Raw genomic sequence first — 16,872 nt, forward strand, 5'->3', positions numbered from 1 at the left:
TCAAAAATATTTTTCCCAGTCGGAGCTCGTTTCTTTCCGAGTTCCCAGTTGTCTTGAACTGAAGTTCGATGTCAGAGATTTCCTAGTTCCCAGTTTCCAGTTGTTTTGTACTCAGCAATAATGCTTAGAGGGAGATGGCAGAGTATTCCCTTTGAGTCAGGAACTAAAAACCCCTCCGTTGTGACCCGTGGATGTGTTGTCCGAAGCATTCAGCCATATGAAAGCTCGATCAGCTGTTCGTTTCCCCTAACCCGCATGTCAACTGAGCTAGGATCACAGTCAAATGGATTGGGAAGTAGGTCCATCCCAAACTGCTCTTCCAAGCATTGGAGGTGAGCAGTCATCACTCTGTGGCACACTTACTGATGCTGTTTTCTTTTCTTTTATTTTCATTACACGGAAAGTCAACAAGTCCGTTTTTTATACATCCATTGTGAATGACGAGTTTCTCTCTCAATGCGAAAAATCTTTCCAACACTCCCCCTCGACAACCACCAAGTCCCGGTGTGAGACAGAACACTGTCATGCTCTGATCCTACACCTCCACGTAGTGAACAGGCGTACGCGCAGTGGATGTTGTGTGATGTAGTTTATAATCAACGTTACCTGCTGCAGTAAATATCGCCGAGGTCTGTGCTTTGCTCTTTTGTCGCCAGTTGCTCTTGGTGTATCATACAATGGCAGAGGGAGACACATTCATAACTAGAGTTCAGAGACCCGACAGCTGTCCCGTGATAGACGGAACCCCCTCTGTGCAAAAGCCCACCATTCAATCCCATATGGAATCTGCTTTTGGTCAATATAGCCACGAAGCACACTGAACATCCCCAATGCTGTTTCATGCTCGGGAATTGTGAGCCAAAACAATATGTCCTCTTAAAAAGCATCCCCCAACATGTATAGCGAACAAAAGTCAATGCATGGGTATCTTGGCCCTCACAACTAACATCCATTTGGATAGCATATGCTGGAGAGTTTTGGAGTTGTTCAGTCAGAGTTTCCTCTTGATTGCTAGCAATGTAACACATTACTTAACAAACAAAGGTATTGATGTGAGTTTCTGTGCCTTTGCCTCCCCACACATTGTTTTCACCATATTAATTGCGGCAGGAAATATCAAAGTCTCTGCAATAGTGTGTGATTTCATAGCGTAAGGGGCCAAGGTTAGTCATTCACTATTTTTAATGTTAACTACATTACAATGATTTTGAGACACATAGACAATATTAGATACAGTTGAAGTTGGAAGTTTAGATACACCTTAGCCAAATACATTTAAACTCAGATTTTCACAATTCCTGACATTTAATCCTAGTAGAAATTCCCTGTCCTAGGTCAGTTAGGATCACCACTTTATTTTAAGAATGTGAAATGTCAGAATAAAAGTAAAGAGAATGATTTATTTCAGCTTTAATTTCTTTCATCATATTCCCAGTGGGTCAGAAGCTTACATACACTCAATTCATTTTTGGTTGCATTGCCTTTAAATTGTTTAACTTGGGTCAAACATTCCAGGTAGCCTTCCACAAGCTTCCCACAATAAGTTGGGAGAATTTTGGCCCATTCCTCCTGACAGAGCTTGTGTAACCTAGTCAGGTTTGTAGGCCTCCTTGATCGCACACGCTTTTTCAGTTCTGCCCACAACTTTTCTATAGGATTGAGGTCAGGGCTTTGTGATGGCCACTCCAATACCATGACTTTGTTGTCCTTAAGCCATTTTGCCACAACTTTGGAAGTATGCTTGGGGTCATGGTCCAAATGGAAGACACATTAGCGACCAAGCTTTAACTTCCTGACTGATGTCTTGAGCTGTTGCTTCAATATATCCACATAATTTTCCTACCTCATGATGCCATCTATTTTGTGAAGTGCACCAGTCCCTCCTGCAGCAAAGCACCCCCACAACATGATGCTGTACTGTGGATATAGAATCCTTTGTACCTGTTTCCTCCAGCATCTTCACAAGTTCCTTTGCTGTTGTTCTGCAATTGGTTTGCACTTATCGCACCAAAGTACATTCATCTCTAGGAGACAGAAAGCGTCAACTTCCTGAGTGGTATGACAGCTGCGTGGTCCCGTGGTGTTTATACTTGTGTGCTATTGTATGTACAGATGAACATGGTATCTTGAGGCATTTGGAAATTGCTCCAAAGGATGAACCTTGGGAGCAAGGTCTACAATTTGTTTTCTGAGGTCTTGGCTGATTTATTTTGATTTTCCCATGATGTCAAGCAAAGAGGCACTGAGTTTGAAGGTAGGCCTTGAAATACATCCACGGGTACACCTCCAATTGACTCAAATTATGTCAGAAGCTTCTAAAGTCATGACATAATTTTCTGGAATTTTCCAAGCTGTTTAAAGGCAGAGTCAACTTAGTGTATGTAAACTTCTGACCCACTGGAATTGTGATACAGTGAGTTATAAGTGAAATAATCTGCCTGTAAACAATTGTTGGAAAAACGACTTGTGTAATGCACAAAGTAGATGTCCTAACCGACTTGCCAAAACTATAGTTTGTTAACAAGACATTTGTGGAGTGGTTGAAAAACAAGTTTTAATGACTCCAACCTAAGTGTATGTAAACTTCCGACCTCAACTGTACATGTGTGCGTTTGTCATATGATCATTTCCTATAGGTAGTAACTTTTTTTTTTTAAACAACAGAGACCAGGTCAAATTTTGCTCACCCTTTTACATTTTGAAATAAATTAATGCTTAATTACATCAAAAGGGGGAAACTGCACAAGAATGGGAGGACAAACAAAGAAAAGACTGTGGTTCAAAAAACAACATTTGTCGATGTACACAAGTGTACATCCTCGTTCATGAGTGAAGGTAATCACAGTCAAAAGGAAGGCAGCTTGATTCTCCATGTCAGAAACCCTTATAGTCCTACCAGCTTCCAGGTTAATGTTCAGTAGGCACCAAGTGGAAGAAAACAGTTTGAAACAAGGAAGTACTATCTGAATTTGTCCAATAAGAGACACTCGTTTACGTTTTCCATTACAAAATATGTTGCTACTGTACGGTCCTAATGAGCAGGACCCAGGTAAAGTTGGTTTATTTGCCAACTTCACAAATCCCTGATTAGTTTCTCTGTACCAACACCAATATTCAGGCAGGTCCCCACAAGGAACCGTTTTGTAGGGACAATTCCAAATAAGTATTTAGAAGTGGTGTCTTGGATTTATTTTTGATTGCTGGTACCATTGTTCGATGCTCCCATACAGCATCTAAGTTTTAAATAGATTTATTTTGTGTTAAATTCCTACATTGTCTGGACTTTTAGAATTTCAAAATGTGATACCATGCAAACAGAGCCATAACCTTGGTATCTACCCAAAATCAGAGTGCTGGTTTTCAGAAACAAGAACATAGAAAGACATTTAGACTGAGGTAAGTATGGCGTGTGCGTGTGGAAGTGCATCTGGTACACAAGTGCTGAAACAAACTACAAATGTAGTGATGAATGTGACAATACTCAAATAGCCAGACATTATTCCACAATCTAAATCCATATGTTTCTCCTATCAATTCATAATCCAAAGAGTGTGATGCTCAAAAAGCACTAGATATGTTGTAGCTATTTTTCCTTAAAATGTATATGTTACTGAGATATTAAATGGTGACTGCAAATAGAATCAATGCAATTCCATCAGCAATGAGTCAGATATCAATATATATTATATCTCATTTCTGTGTATGACAGTTTATTGTTACAAAATATTAAAGCAAAGTCTGAGTAAAGGATAGTGACCATGATATCTTTATATCAACTGTATCAGTTTAATTCTAATTCTCATCTATGCCCTATCTACCAATATACATTTTCTTGTTGACATCAGACCCTTACTCTGTACAGACTGAATTGTAAAGTAGATCAGCTTTGATGGCCATGTCTTAAGCAAATGCAGTTGTCAGTGGGGCAACCGTCCTTTAACAAAATCTTTTAATAAATATGCCACCTAGATGAGACATTTCTCAGATCAGGGATTCCTCTGTGTGATTAAAATGTATAAGGCACGCTAGAGTCTTCCGGATAACCTTGCTACAGTACTTTGCATCTGCATTTTACACTCCCCAATGCTTTTACCTTTTTTTTTTTTTTTTACAAACCCCTAGAAACAGAATGGTCAGGATGGAGTGACAGGGTAGAAGCCTAAGGTCCAGGGTCCAGGGGGAATATCATTTTTTAAGTGACTCCCTCTTGAGTGAGCTGGTGGATGGGATTATGGGCGGATCGGGTGGGGTGGGTGACATCAGAAAAGGCTGGTAAGGGTGGTCTGGGAAGGGCTCACACTCATGGAGTCATGTAGGTCCATGCCCCCCGGCACAGCGGTCAGTACAGGGTTAGCCGATGTCATAGAGGGGCTGGTCATGTCCGTGAGGGTGGTATGGGTACTGGAAGGGCTCATTGAGGAGTTGGACAGCTCGGAGGGAGGGCCTGAAGGCGACCCCCCTGATAGAGTGGACCCATCCAACAGCTTGTCCAGTCCTGTGCTCTCCTGACGTAGAATGTTCCGTCGAAACTTGGCCCGGGCGTTTTGGAACCAAACCTTCACAGAAAGAAAGAGAAAGGGGAAAGAAATGCTCAATAGATAGTGTAAGTGTGGTGAACCGAAGCCTGGGCTGTGGGGGGAAAGGTTTAGAAACAGAGAGATACCTAAGGAGGGGGGGGGGGTTCAAATCAAAATGACAAACATGAAAATGGAATTCATCAAAGCAAAGAGTCGACTTTGTTTTTCTTCAGTTTGTTCGTTAAATCCGTGTTTTACACCTGTCTGTTTTTTTTTTAAACATATAATTTGCAGTTGTTTATACTTTTGCAAATGGTCCGTTGCGTGTTTTTGAATTCCCATATCGAATGCTAAACAGTTGGTATGATAACTCGGTGACACTTTCTTAAAAAAAAAAAAATAGGTCATGACTTAGATCAAGGGATATCTATACTGACTGTGTGAGGACTAAATGTTTTTACTCTTGTGAAAATTATGTTCAATGGGATGGAAATAGGTGGGTCATTTCTATTTACAATTTGTTTGGGACAATCATAACACTTGAACAATTATACTAATCAAAAACTTCCCTGATAGATTTCTCTGGCATTTTGTCTGTCTGCATTATTAAGTTCATTATTACCACAGATACAAAGAATGCAATTTCAAATATTCTCATTATTTACTACTAAAACATGTAAAACAACTATGAGGAAATTGTTGAACTACTGAGTACATAGCCACAAATACATTTTTCTACAAGGGCTGCAGGTACCATCATCAATGTACAACACTTGACAATAACCTCACAAGCATAAACCACTGTTTCCATTTGCCACACAGTCGAGTACTATTGTACAAGGCCTAGTATCCCAAGAGCTTTCATAGTTTGTGTAACATTAAAGATGCACTATACAGAAATCGCTTCGCCATTTCCTGGTTGATAAAATTCTAATTGTTCATCTCATTTCAGTTTATGTGAAAAAACTAAAGTAGAGTGTAGAGAATCATTGTGCCACCTAAACCGCTGTGAAATATATTTTCTATAACCAAAAATATTGTATTTTCAGCTGTCCTAGGCTGGTGTTCAAAACCGAAAGTCAAAGACGCAAACACTAAACTTAAGAACTGGAAGCATAGAAATAGCCCACATAGAACAGATCTACTGCTTCTTAGACTTGCTTTCAATGAGAATGAGAATGACAGATCTATAACTCACATGTTTATGTAAATTTGGTCGGGTCTCCCAAAAATGTACATGTTGCAGCTCTAAGTTAATTATTTTTGTAGTTCCTACAGTCAGTTGCATCGTTAGCATCCAAGCTGTTTCCCAAAAGGAACATTGTTACTCTAAACTAATTCCTTTATTGTTACACCGATGAATCACTTTCCCTCTGTGTGAATGCCGAGTGTTAGTAGTTAAAGGGATAGTTCACCCAAACTACAAAATCACTTTGTTTCCTTACCCTGTAAGCAGTCTATGGACAAGTTATAACAGCATTCCATGCTTTGGTTTTGTTTAACTGGACATTGTTTCCAAATACTAAATTAGCTGAGATACACAATCCATTTTAGACACTTAAGGATCCATTGGACATGAAGTGCAAAACATGCTAATATATTGACTTGCATTGGATTGTAATGATGTATTAAAAAAGTAAAATGGTATATTTAATTAGGTGGAATTTTGCACTAAACCGAAACATACAGATAACCAGAGCAAAAAAATGATGATTTACAGTATTTGTAACTGGTGAAATGCGATGCAGATTTCACTTACCAAATGAACATCAGTGCCCGTATTCGTCTCAGAGTAGGACTGCTGGTCTAGGATAATCCTACTCTGAGACACTTGTTCAATATGAGCCCAGAAGTGGACTATATACAATAACATACAGGTAACTGCCAAAATAAAGGAAACACCAACATAAAGGGTTTTAACAGGGCGTTGGGCCACCACCAGCCAGACCAGCTTCAATGCACCTTGGCATAGATTCTACTAGTGTCTGGAACTCTATTGGAGGGATGCGACATCATTCTTCCATGAGAAATTCCATCATTTGGTGTTTTGTTGATGGTGGTGGAAAACGCTGTCTGAGGCACCGCTCCAGAATCTCACATAAGTGTTCAATTGGGTTGAGATCTGATGACTGAGTTGCCAATGGCATATGGATTACATAGTTTTCATTCTCATCAAACCATTCAGTGACACTCGTGCCCTGTGGATGGGGGCATAGGCATGGTAGTCACTATTTTGGCAGTTACCTTTACCTGTGTGTAAGTAATTGTCCTTATGAAGGGAATCTTCTTTCTCACCTGCAGCACGCGTTTGGAGAGACCCGTCTTCTGGGCCAGCTGTTTCAGGTCTTTGGCGTCTGGATTGTGGTTGATGGCAAAGTAGGACTTCATGGTCCTCAGTTGGTGGTGTTTGAAGGAGGTGCGCATGCGCTTGGACTTGGAGCTGGAGGAGTAGTGGGAGTCATGGTCCAGGAGGTCCCCATCCTCACTGCAACTTAATGCTGGAGGGGAGGGACAACACACACAGGTTCGTTTCTGGTTAAGATACGATACAATACAATATGACACAATACTTTGGTGACCATTTTCATGGAATTTAGTTTATGGTTACGATCATGTCATCATTGGGATGACGTATTCAGACTATTCCAATGTGTTGTTTTGTTGCCGTTGTGAACGCTATGGCAGACAGACCGCGTGTCTTATTTGTTGACAGGAAAGCTCATGACGGACTGGACTTTACAAGGTTGTGGTTAGTGGAGGCTAAACGGATACACTCAAAGTGAAATATTTTTGAGTCTAGTGAAATTAAAATGTCAACTGAAAATGTAAGTCAAAATAAGCAAATTATGCATTAAAGGGGTCATTTTACAGAGCAATCATTGCACTAGAATATTTTCTTTCTAGCTAATCAGATTATATTATTATCATTATTACTATTATTGGTAACAGTACAGTTATCTATATCTATAAACTATTGTGCTAATTTCAATGAATTCATAATGACAACTTTTGTATCAAATTGAATCAAGCAAGAGCACGACCTATATGTTTACATTCTGTAGTTTACAGCATGGGCAAAACACATCTGACGGTCTACAAGTACTCTGGAAGCTCTAAATTAGAAAGCATGTTAGTGGGAAAACTGTCTGCAAAACACCTACAACACGTCTGACGGTCTACAAGTACTCTGGAAGCTCTAAATTAGAAAGCATGTTAGTGGCAAAACTGTCTGCAAAACACCTACAACACATCTGGCAGTCTACAAGTACTCTGGAAGTGTCAGGACCCGGTTACGAACCCGGGTCTCCGGAGTGAGAAACAGTCACTTAACCAACTGAGCCACGAATAGTCGGCAGAACCCAGAAGATGAGGCAGACACAGCAGTACTTGAGACGGTGTATTTAATGTAGTAAAAAGTGAAGTCCTTCAGGAACACATGTAACTCCACAACCTCAAAAGGAATTCCACAAGAACAAAGGTAATCCTCCAAGACAAAAAAGGAAAATCCACAAGGTGGTAGGTATAGCACAAAAAGCCTCAAAAGATAATCAAAAATAAATAAACAAGAACAAAAAACAGAATTCCACAAGAGCGTCCACCGGGATCAACAAGAGTTAACAGAATACTAGAGCTGGGTGCTAACATACAAACACAGAGCAAAGGACTGAGGAAAACAAAGGGTTTAAATACAATCAGGGGAAACGAGGCACAGGTGCAAATAATAATGGGGATCAAGGGAAAACAAAAGGTCAAAAGGCACAATGGGGGCATCTAGTGACCAAAAACCGGAACAACCCTGGCCAAATCCTGACAGGAAGCTCTAAATTAGAAAGCATGTTAGTGGCAAAACTGTCTGCAAAACACCTACAACACATCTGACGGTCTACAAGTACTCTGGAAGCTCTAAATTAGAAAGCATGTTAGTGGCAAAACTGTCTGCAAAACACCTACAACACATCTGGCAGTCTACAAGTACTCTGGAAGCTCTAAATTAGAAAGCATGTTAGTGGCAAAACTGTCTGCAAAACACCTACAACACATCTGACAGTCTACAAGTACTCTGGAAGCTCTAAATTAGAAAGCATGGTAGTGGCAAAACTGTCTGCAAAACACCTACAACACATCTGACAGTCTACAAGTACTCTGGAAGCTCTAAATTAGAATGCATGGTAGTGGCAAAACTGTCTGCAAAACACCTACAACACATCTGGCAGTCTACAAGTACTCTGGAAGCTCTAAATTAGAAAGCATGTTAGTGGCAAAACTGTCTGCAAAACACCTACAACACATCTGACAGTCTACAAGTACTCTGGAAGCTCTAAATTAGAAAGCATGTTAGTGGCAAAACTGTCTGCAAAACACCTACAACACATCTGACAGTCTACAAGTACTCTGGATCCTCTAAATTAGAAAGCATGGTAGTGGCAAAACTGTCTGCAAAACACCTACAACACATCTGACAGTCTACAAGTACTCTGGAAGCTCTAAATTAGAAAGCATGTTAGTGGCAAAACTGTCTGCAAAACACCTACAACACATCTGACAGTCTACAAGTACTCTGGATCCTCTAAATTAGAAAGCATGGTAGTGGCAAAACTGTCTGCAAAACACCTACAACACATCTGACAGTCTACAAGTACTCTGGAAGCTCTAAATTAGAAAGCATGGTAGTGGCAAAACTGTCTGCAAAACACCTACAACACATCTGACAGTCTACAAGTACTCTGGAAGCTCTAAATTAGAAAGCATGTTAGTGGCAAAACTGTCTGCAAAACACCTACAACACATCTGACAGTCTACAAGTACTCTGGATCCTCTAAATTAGAAAGCATGGTAGTGGCAAAACTGTCTGCAAAACACCTACAACACATCTGACAGTCTACAAGTACTCTGGAAGCTCTATATTAGAAAGCATGGTAGTGGCAAAACTGTCTGCAAAACACCAACACATCTGACAGTCTACAAGTACTCTGGAAGCTCTAAATTAGAAAGCATGTTAGGGGCAAAACTGTCTGCAAAACACCTACAACACATCTGACAGTCTACAAGTACTCTGGATCCTCTAAATTAGAAAGCATGGTAGTGGCAAAACTGTCTGCAAAACACCTACAACACATCTGACAGTCTACAAGTACTCTGGAAGCTCTAAATTAGAAAGCATGGTAGTGGCAAAACTGTCTGCAAAACACCAACACATCTGACAGTCTACAACTACTCTGGAAGCTCTAAATTAGAAAGCATGTTAGGGGCAAAACTGTCTGCAAAACACCTACAACACATCTGACAGTCTACAAGTACTCTGGATCCTCTAAATTAGAAAGCATGGTAGTGGCAAAACTGTCTGCAAAACACCTACAACACATCTGACAGTCTACAAGTACTCTGGAAGCTCTAAATTAGAAAGCATGGTAGTGGCAAAACTGTCTGCAAAACACCTACAACACATCTGACAGTCTACAAGTACTCTGGAAGCTCTAAATTAGAAAGCATGTTAGGGGCAAAACTGTCTGCAAAACACCTACAACACATCTGACAGTCTACAAGTACTCTGGAAGCTCTAAATTAGAAAGCATGGTAGTGGCAAAACTGTCTGCAAAACACCTACAACACATCTGACAGTCTACAAGTACTCTGGAAGCTCTAAATTAGAAAGCATGTTAGTGGCAAAACTGTCTGCAAAACACCTACAACACATCTGACAGTCTACAAGTACTCTGGAAGCTCTAAATTAGAAAGCATGTTAGTGGCAAAACTGTCTGCAAAACACCTACAACACATCTGACAGTCTACAATTACTCTGGAAGCTCTAAATTAGAAAGCATGGTAGTGGCAAAACTGAATACAAAAAGAATCAATGTGATTTCTCCTAAATAGCCACAACACTGAGTGAAAATGCCTAAATAAATCAATAAAATGTCAACCTGAAAGATTGACTGGACACAACAAATACCTTACCTTAAGTGTTCTTATTACTTTGTAAGTAGTGCAGTGTTAAAAGTATTGCATTTGCTCATTATTGGAACTCACTTTTTCCCTTTTTTCTTCTGTAAGTACAGTAAGTATTGTATTTACTAGAATAGTGACTCTAAAGTGTTACTAATAATTCCTTAAAAAACGGGGACAACAAATTCATATGTCAAAATATTCAAGTGAGTAAAAAAAATGTGAAATGTCAATTGCATGTCAAAAACTTTTGCCAATAGTTATGGAATTCACCACACTGGGAACGGAAAGGCACTGGAGCGACGAATAGCCCTTGCTGTCTCTGCCTGGCTGGTTCCGCTCTCTCCACTGGGATTCTCTGCCTGTAACTCTATTACGGGGGCTGAGTCACTGGCTTACTGGTGCTCTTCCATGCTGTCCCCAGGAGGGGTGCGTCACTGGAGTGGGTTGAGTCACTGATGTGATCATCCTGTCTGGGTTGGCTCCCCCCCTTGGGTTGTGCCGTGGCGGAGATCTTTGTGGGCTATACTCCGCTATGTCTCAGGGTAGTAAGTTGGTGGTTTGAAGATATCCCTCTAGTGGTATTGGGGCTGTGCTTTGGCAAAGTGGGTGGGGTTATATCCTGCCTGGTTGGCCCTGTCCGGGGGTATCGTCGGCCGGGGCCACTGTGTCTCCCAACCCCTCCTGTCTCAGCCTCCAGTATTTATGCTGCAGTAGTTTGTGTCGGGGGGCTAGGGTCAGTCTGTTATATCTGGAGTATTTCTCCTGTCTAATCCGGTGTCCTGTGTGAATTTAAGTATGCTCCCTCTAATTCTCCCTCTCCCTCCTCTCCCAGAGGACCTGAGCCCTGGGACCTTGCCTCGGGACTACCATGCCTGATGACTCCTTGCCGTCCCCAGTCCACCTGGTCGTGCTGCTGCTCCAGTTTCAACTGTTCTGCCTGCGGCTATGGAACCCTGACTTGTTCACCGGACGTGCTACCTGTCCCAGACCTGCTGTTTTAGAATCTCTTTCTCTGCCGCACTTGCTGTCCCTAACACTGATTGCTCGGCTATGAAAGGTCAAATTACATTTACTCCTGAGTTGCTGACCTGTTGCACCCTCGACAACTACTGTGATTATTATTACTTGACCATCCTGGTCATTTATGAACATTTGAACATCTTGGCCATGTACTGTTATAATCTCCACCCGGCACAGCCAGAAGAGGACTGGCCACCCCTCAGAGCCTGGTTCCTCTCTAGGTCTCTTCCTAGGTTCCTGCCTTTCTAGGGAGTTTTTCCTAGCCACCGTGCTTCTACATCTGCATTTCTTGCTGTTTGGGGTTTTAGGCTGAGTTTCTGTATAGCACTTTGTGACATTGGCTGATGTATATAGGGTTTTATAAACACATTTGATTGATTGATTGATTGATTGCAGAATATATTATATTGGATAAAAGTGGCATGTATTTTCACAGTGTTATCCAGTGCCATCAGGGTTTGATAGAAAACCCAGATGATAGTGAAAGGAATGTCAACAAATGCCCTCGGGTGGAAGCAAAGCTCCAAAACAGAAAGGTAGAAAGAAAGAAAAGGCAACATGTTCCTCTCCATGATGCCTTATTCAATATTGTATAACACTGCAGGCTATAATTTAATTCCAATTTCATTAGATATGAGATTTTGTAAAAGTGGGTATAGGTTGTCTTGGACAATGCAAAATATTATGCAAAGAAAGATAGGTATAAGCCTATATACAGTATTAGTTGGTTTAAGATTGAAGTCCTTATTTTATTTGATGTAATTAGGCTTTCTTCTTTTATATGGCGTTTATTTATGCTATTTTAGATTTGGAGGGAAATTGTGCAATTAATCCTGCCCATTTGTATAACCATTTACCAGACAACCCTGTCAAAAAAAGTAAGTTGTTTATGAAATAGTCCTTGACAATAATGTATAAATATTGTAATTACATTTGCATGCTCATAGTTATTGAAGCACACTCAGAACGGTACATTTCAAAATGTTTATGAAACGAAAATCCAAATTCTCGTTCCCCAAAGCAGAATGCAGAGAACAGACCTAATCTTTTAACTATTAGCCCTACCGTTCATGTTTAACTCACGTGCTTACTAAAGCGTTCTGCCATTCGCCTTTCATATTCAAATCACCATATGCCACCACAATATGGAGCTATAGCGACCTGAAATTGTATCATTAAATCCTTTACTCTCGAAAAACCGACAGGTTTACACAATCTGGCTCTATCCTTATTGGGCCTATCCTTGCCTACTCCTACTCATATTATTATCGGAATGATAATACGCCTATAACAAGTATAAACATAGCTTATTAATGCCTAATCATAATACCAAGACGTCAAAGTAATCTAGTGGGGGGTTTTCGCACAAAAGTAACACACACCAAGAGCTTCTCGCTCAAGTCGGTCCTTTATTTATGACGGAATAACATATTCCTAGCGGCGGGAGATTTTCTCTCGAAATCTCACAGGGGAGAGTTTTATTCAGGATTCTACACGGGTTCTCCCATGTTTTACAAGCAATCCGACATTGATTTCCCAACCCCAAAAATGTAGTTTTTTTTTACCCCAAAACCAAACAAACTGCGAGACTCAACAAGTGAGGTGGGACTGGGGAAAAATTCGATCATCTCTCTTGCTCATCTTCTTTGAAGTCCTAGCCCCCATCTGAACTATTTTCCACGTGTCTGCTTCTGTCGTCTTCTAATAAAACGTCTTCTAAAAATATTTTATTACTCTAACTTTTGAGATAGGTTTTACAAGACTAAATTGACCGTGTATGAGCTTGCAAATGAAATGTTCAGTGGGAAAAGTGAAATATAAAAATAAATAAAAAAAGAATGAAGTGGAGTGTTTCAAGAGATGTTATTACGCAAGCCGTCTCTCTGTAGCCTATAATGGGACATGCAGAAGGACATGGAGAATTGGGTAGACCTTCAGAAGCAGGTTCTCCTTGAATGCGTTAGTTAGTGGTCTGTGCATGTTCATCTTGCATATTTCTCTTAGGATATGTTATCTAAATATATTAGATTGGAAGTGGATCAAGCGCTCCCATTCCACAAATCATCAGAGGCCTCCATTGAACTTCTCACTTTTCCCTCACATCTTTGAGCAAACATTAAATCTTGTTAAAATTACGCTGTCTCAGAAAGGTGAATTATTCAATAAATCAACATATACATATCGATCAGTTTTAAAACATGTCAGGCCTAGTCTGCGCATAAACACGTCCAAAGCATAACATATTTTTTATTATAAAAAATAAGAAGTGACCATTTAGTTTATCAAACTGATTAACTTTGTTTAAAAATGACAAAAAGGCCATTCTATGTTTCCCAAAACGGTGCAGACAAAATAGGCCTGTCGAAACAAGGGCCGATTTCCATCAAATCAAAATATTTCAAATTAGTCCAACAATCCACTATTTTGCGCGTTATCTTTCATTCCAACAGAGATATCACACATACTGTGAAATAAAATAGGTCCTACAATTGTGAGATTTTCTTTTCGTGGCAATTTCTGTAGATTTAAATGGCCATAATCATTCATGGCTAACCGGTACATACTCGTCCTACCTGCGTTGTAAGCCACCACATCTGCTCCAGGCCCGGGACTTTTCCTTTTCCTCGGCCTTCCTTTCTGCACGGTTCGGGCGCCGTTGTAGTAGGTCTGCCCCAGCGAGTTTCCCGCGCTGCCCGCGCAAAGTCCTTTGCCCGAGTCTACATCCCCCGAGTGATTGAAATGCGCGTGATATTCCCCTTGTATGAGTGTCTCAAAGTGGATCCGGCAGTACACAAGACTGTCCCGCATACCGAAGTGGTCTCCGGTCGTGAGCATTTTGTTGCAGCTTGTACAGGTGAAACAGTTCAAGTGATAGACCAAGTCCCTCGCCCGCATGACCATCTCCGACGCCGAGATCCCGAGATGGCAACGGGCGCACCTCTGGACGGAAAACCTCCTGCTTGGGAGAAGAGAACGGATGACACAAACACGTACAGAATATAGATTCAATCCAGGGTCAACAAACTTTAGTTTGTGCACATTCTGACGAAGAACGTTGATGTAAAGTTGTTATTAATCAATACAGGCATATTCATTATCACGCGTAAAAGGCTAAATGCCTTCAGATCTTCATGTTTTTTTTTGTGTTTCATTCTTGTCCTTTTGCCACTTAAAAATAGGATGTTTTGGTTTTAGACTAAGTAGAGCATCAAAAACAAGAATAGGTCTACCAGAGATATGGAATAGTAGCATATTGGCCAATGTGTTGTAAATAATGTATGGCCTGCGTGGATAACAAGCTACCGTGTTTTGGGGAAGATTAGCCTACCAATGGTTTTGGGGAAGATTAGCCTACCAATGGTTTTGGGGAAGATTAGCCTACCAATGGTTTTGGGGAAGATTAGCCTACCAATGGAGTAGCAGTAGCTGGGGAGTTTAAGTGTTTGTAATAAGTTGCCTAGATAGAATACTAGCTGTGGGTCTAGGCCTAATTGGATATCTCTCGTTTATATGCTTGCTTGGCCAGTTGTTGTTGTTATAGCTGTAGCCTTGTATCATGGTTACCTGTAGTAATCTTCTTTGCAATAGATGCTGCCGTCTTTACTGAAACAGGTCAGCTCGGACTCGAGGTTGAGTTTGCACTCGCAGCACTTGAGACAGCGCATGTGCCACTGTTTGTCAACCGCAAGCAAGTAGTAGCGGTCAGATATCTTCCCCCCGCAGCCCGCGCATAAGGCCACACGGTCGCTGTTGATGGACCTCATACCCTGAAGAGGGAAAGGGAAATCAGTTTTATGTTTACAATAAGAACACGTTCGATAGTATGCCACCAAGAAATGTCAAGGCCAATACTGTATAACAGTGAATATTTTGCGCACACATATTCCATACCTGTTCATACCTCTGTCTACTTTGCAGTCATGAAAGCGATAGATAAAATGGTAACACTAGAAAGAACCTAAATGTGGCATGACGTAACAGGTAGGCCTAACATGTAAATGCACCAGAAACCTTCTTTTTTCATTGAGGCATGCGCTACATATATTATAACAACTAAATAAAAGGAAAATGTCCAATTCAAATATTTTTCCTACGCGCATTAATTCACGTGAAACACTCAATATTATCATCAATTAACAAATCTTGTTGACAACCAAAATATTGCAAAACGTATTTGATTAGGTCTAATAAACGAATAAAAAAATCATCACAGATTAAGCATTATAATTCGAATTTTCCTTTGGATGTGTTATATTTCAATTGAGAGTTGATGGACATGAGCATGTCCAACTTTAAGACGTGTTTTAGTGGACAATCGACGTATAGGCCTATTGAACAAGGACTTGTTTGTTTTTACAACAAACCAGGAGCCTGTTTATGTTTCACAAGTTAGGCCTATATGTTTCGTGCCTTGCTGGGTTCCCCTTATCAATGACAGTGATTGCCTATATCCTGCTATAGCAATAGGCCTAGATAACATACCTAAATAGGCTATCAAAGTGATCAAGATGATCTGTTAGAAATAATTATTGGGTTGTGAATGAACATGCACGGCCTTAAAACGGGCAAACAGACATACCATGCAGTGTAAAATCAAATGTTTAGAGTTTTTACTGTATATATCTGTTTTGTTATCTAAGTGGGCCTATGTAGTCTACATGCATCTGAAAGGAAACTTCGTGAATAGAATTCTAAAGTTATTGTAACATGTAGTTTCGTAGGAATACGAAATAGTAGCCAGTAGTCCATGAATAATTACACTTTACGCACACATGGTTAGCAAATGTGAACGCTAACATGCAAGCAATATACTGCTTTCTAGCTTATAAATAAATCTATTTTAATCGCAGTTTACTTTCTGACCGTAGTCCCTCGAAATTAACGCTTTATTTGTGCTTCCACATGTCTGAACAGCACAGGTCCTTCTTTAATAGAGCATTTACCCACCGTCTCGGTTTCTCCCATGTCTATAGCAGAACTGATGGCGGTAGAATCGCCCTTCGCCCTCCGGCCCATCTCGTAGATAACCCCCTGCATCTCGCCTCCGAGCAGCCCGTGGAAGAGCATCGTGGAGGCTGGAGAGCTACACTTGCAAGCGTCTCCCTCAGATCTGCAAGCCAAAACTTCCATGAGACGCAAATCTCGCCCATGCATTTAAAGTGAATGGCTCCCATATATTAGTTTAGGATGTCAAAAAATCCAAGCCAATAAAAATGGTAGGCTACGAAAAACATATTTTCCTTTCCAACACTGTGATTTTGATTCGTATTCAAATATAGGCCTTTAATTTCAGACATGATTATAGTAACTATTACGTTTTCTATATGGCGTATAGGCTATAGTTTACACCATATTTGAACACGTGATCAAATTCAAAATAGCCTACTAT

The 16,872-nt window shown here is 40.5% G+C and overlaps 1 protein-coding gene across 1 annotated transcript; it reads right to left on the bottom strand.

The window, feature by feature from the left end:
- Positions 1–2,444: 2,444 nt before the first annotated feature.
- LOC115146975 (LIM/homeobox protein Lhx2-like) lies at positions 2,445–16,637 on the bottom strand. Its single transcript, XM_029688969.2, has 5 exons — positions 16,431–16,637; positions 15,048–15,250; positions 14,057–14,442; positions 6,813–7,015; positions 2,445–4,556 (listed from the first exon to the last, which is right to left on the bottom strand). The coding sequence occupies exons 1-5, from the start codon at positions 16,635–16,637 to the stop codon at positions 4,260–4,262; spliced, it is 1,296 nt and encodes a 431-aa protein (XP_029544829.1). The 3' UTR covers positions 2,445–4,259.
- Positions 16,638–16,872: the final 235 nt, after the last annotated feature.

The sequence above is a fragment of the Oncorhynchus nerka genome, linkage group LG19 (genome assembly GCF_034236695.1).
Source record: "Oncorhynchus nerka isolate Pitt River linkage group LG19, Oner_Uvic_2.0, whole genome shotgun sequence".
NCBI classification, from domain to species: Eukaryota; Metazoa; Chordata; class Actinopteri; order Salmoniformes; family Salmonidae; genus Oncorhynchus; species Oncorhynchus nerka.

Excerpts from the sequence above, each read along its gene's own strand:
- LOC115146975 (XM_029688969.2), bottom strand. The coding sequence starts at position 16,637 with ATGCATGGGCGAGATTTGCGTCTCATGGAAGTTTTGGCTTGCAGATCT. Across the intron at positions 14,443-15,047 it reads TGCAAAGAAGATTACTACAG|CAGGAGGTTTTCCGTCCAGA; the intron begins GTAACCATGATA and ends TCTTCTCCCAAG. Across the intron at positions 7,016-14,056 it reads TGTGGTGGCTTACAACGCAG|CATTAAGTTGCAGTGAGGAT; the intron begins GTAGGACGAGTA and ends CCTCCCCTCCAG.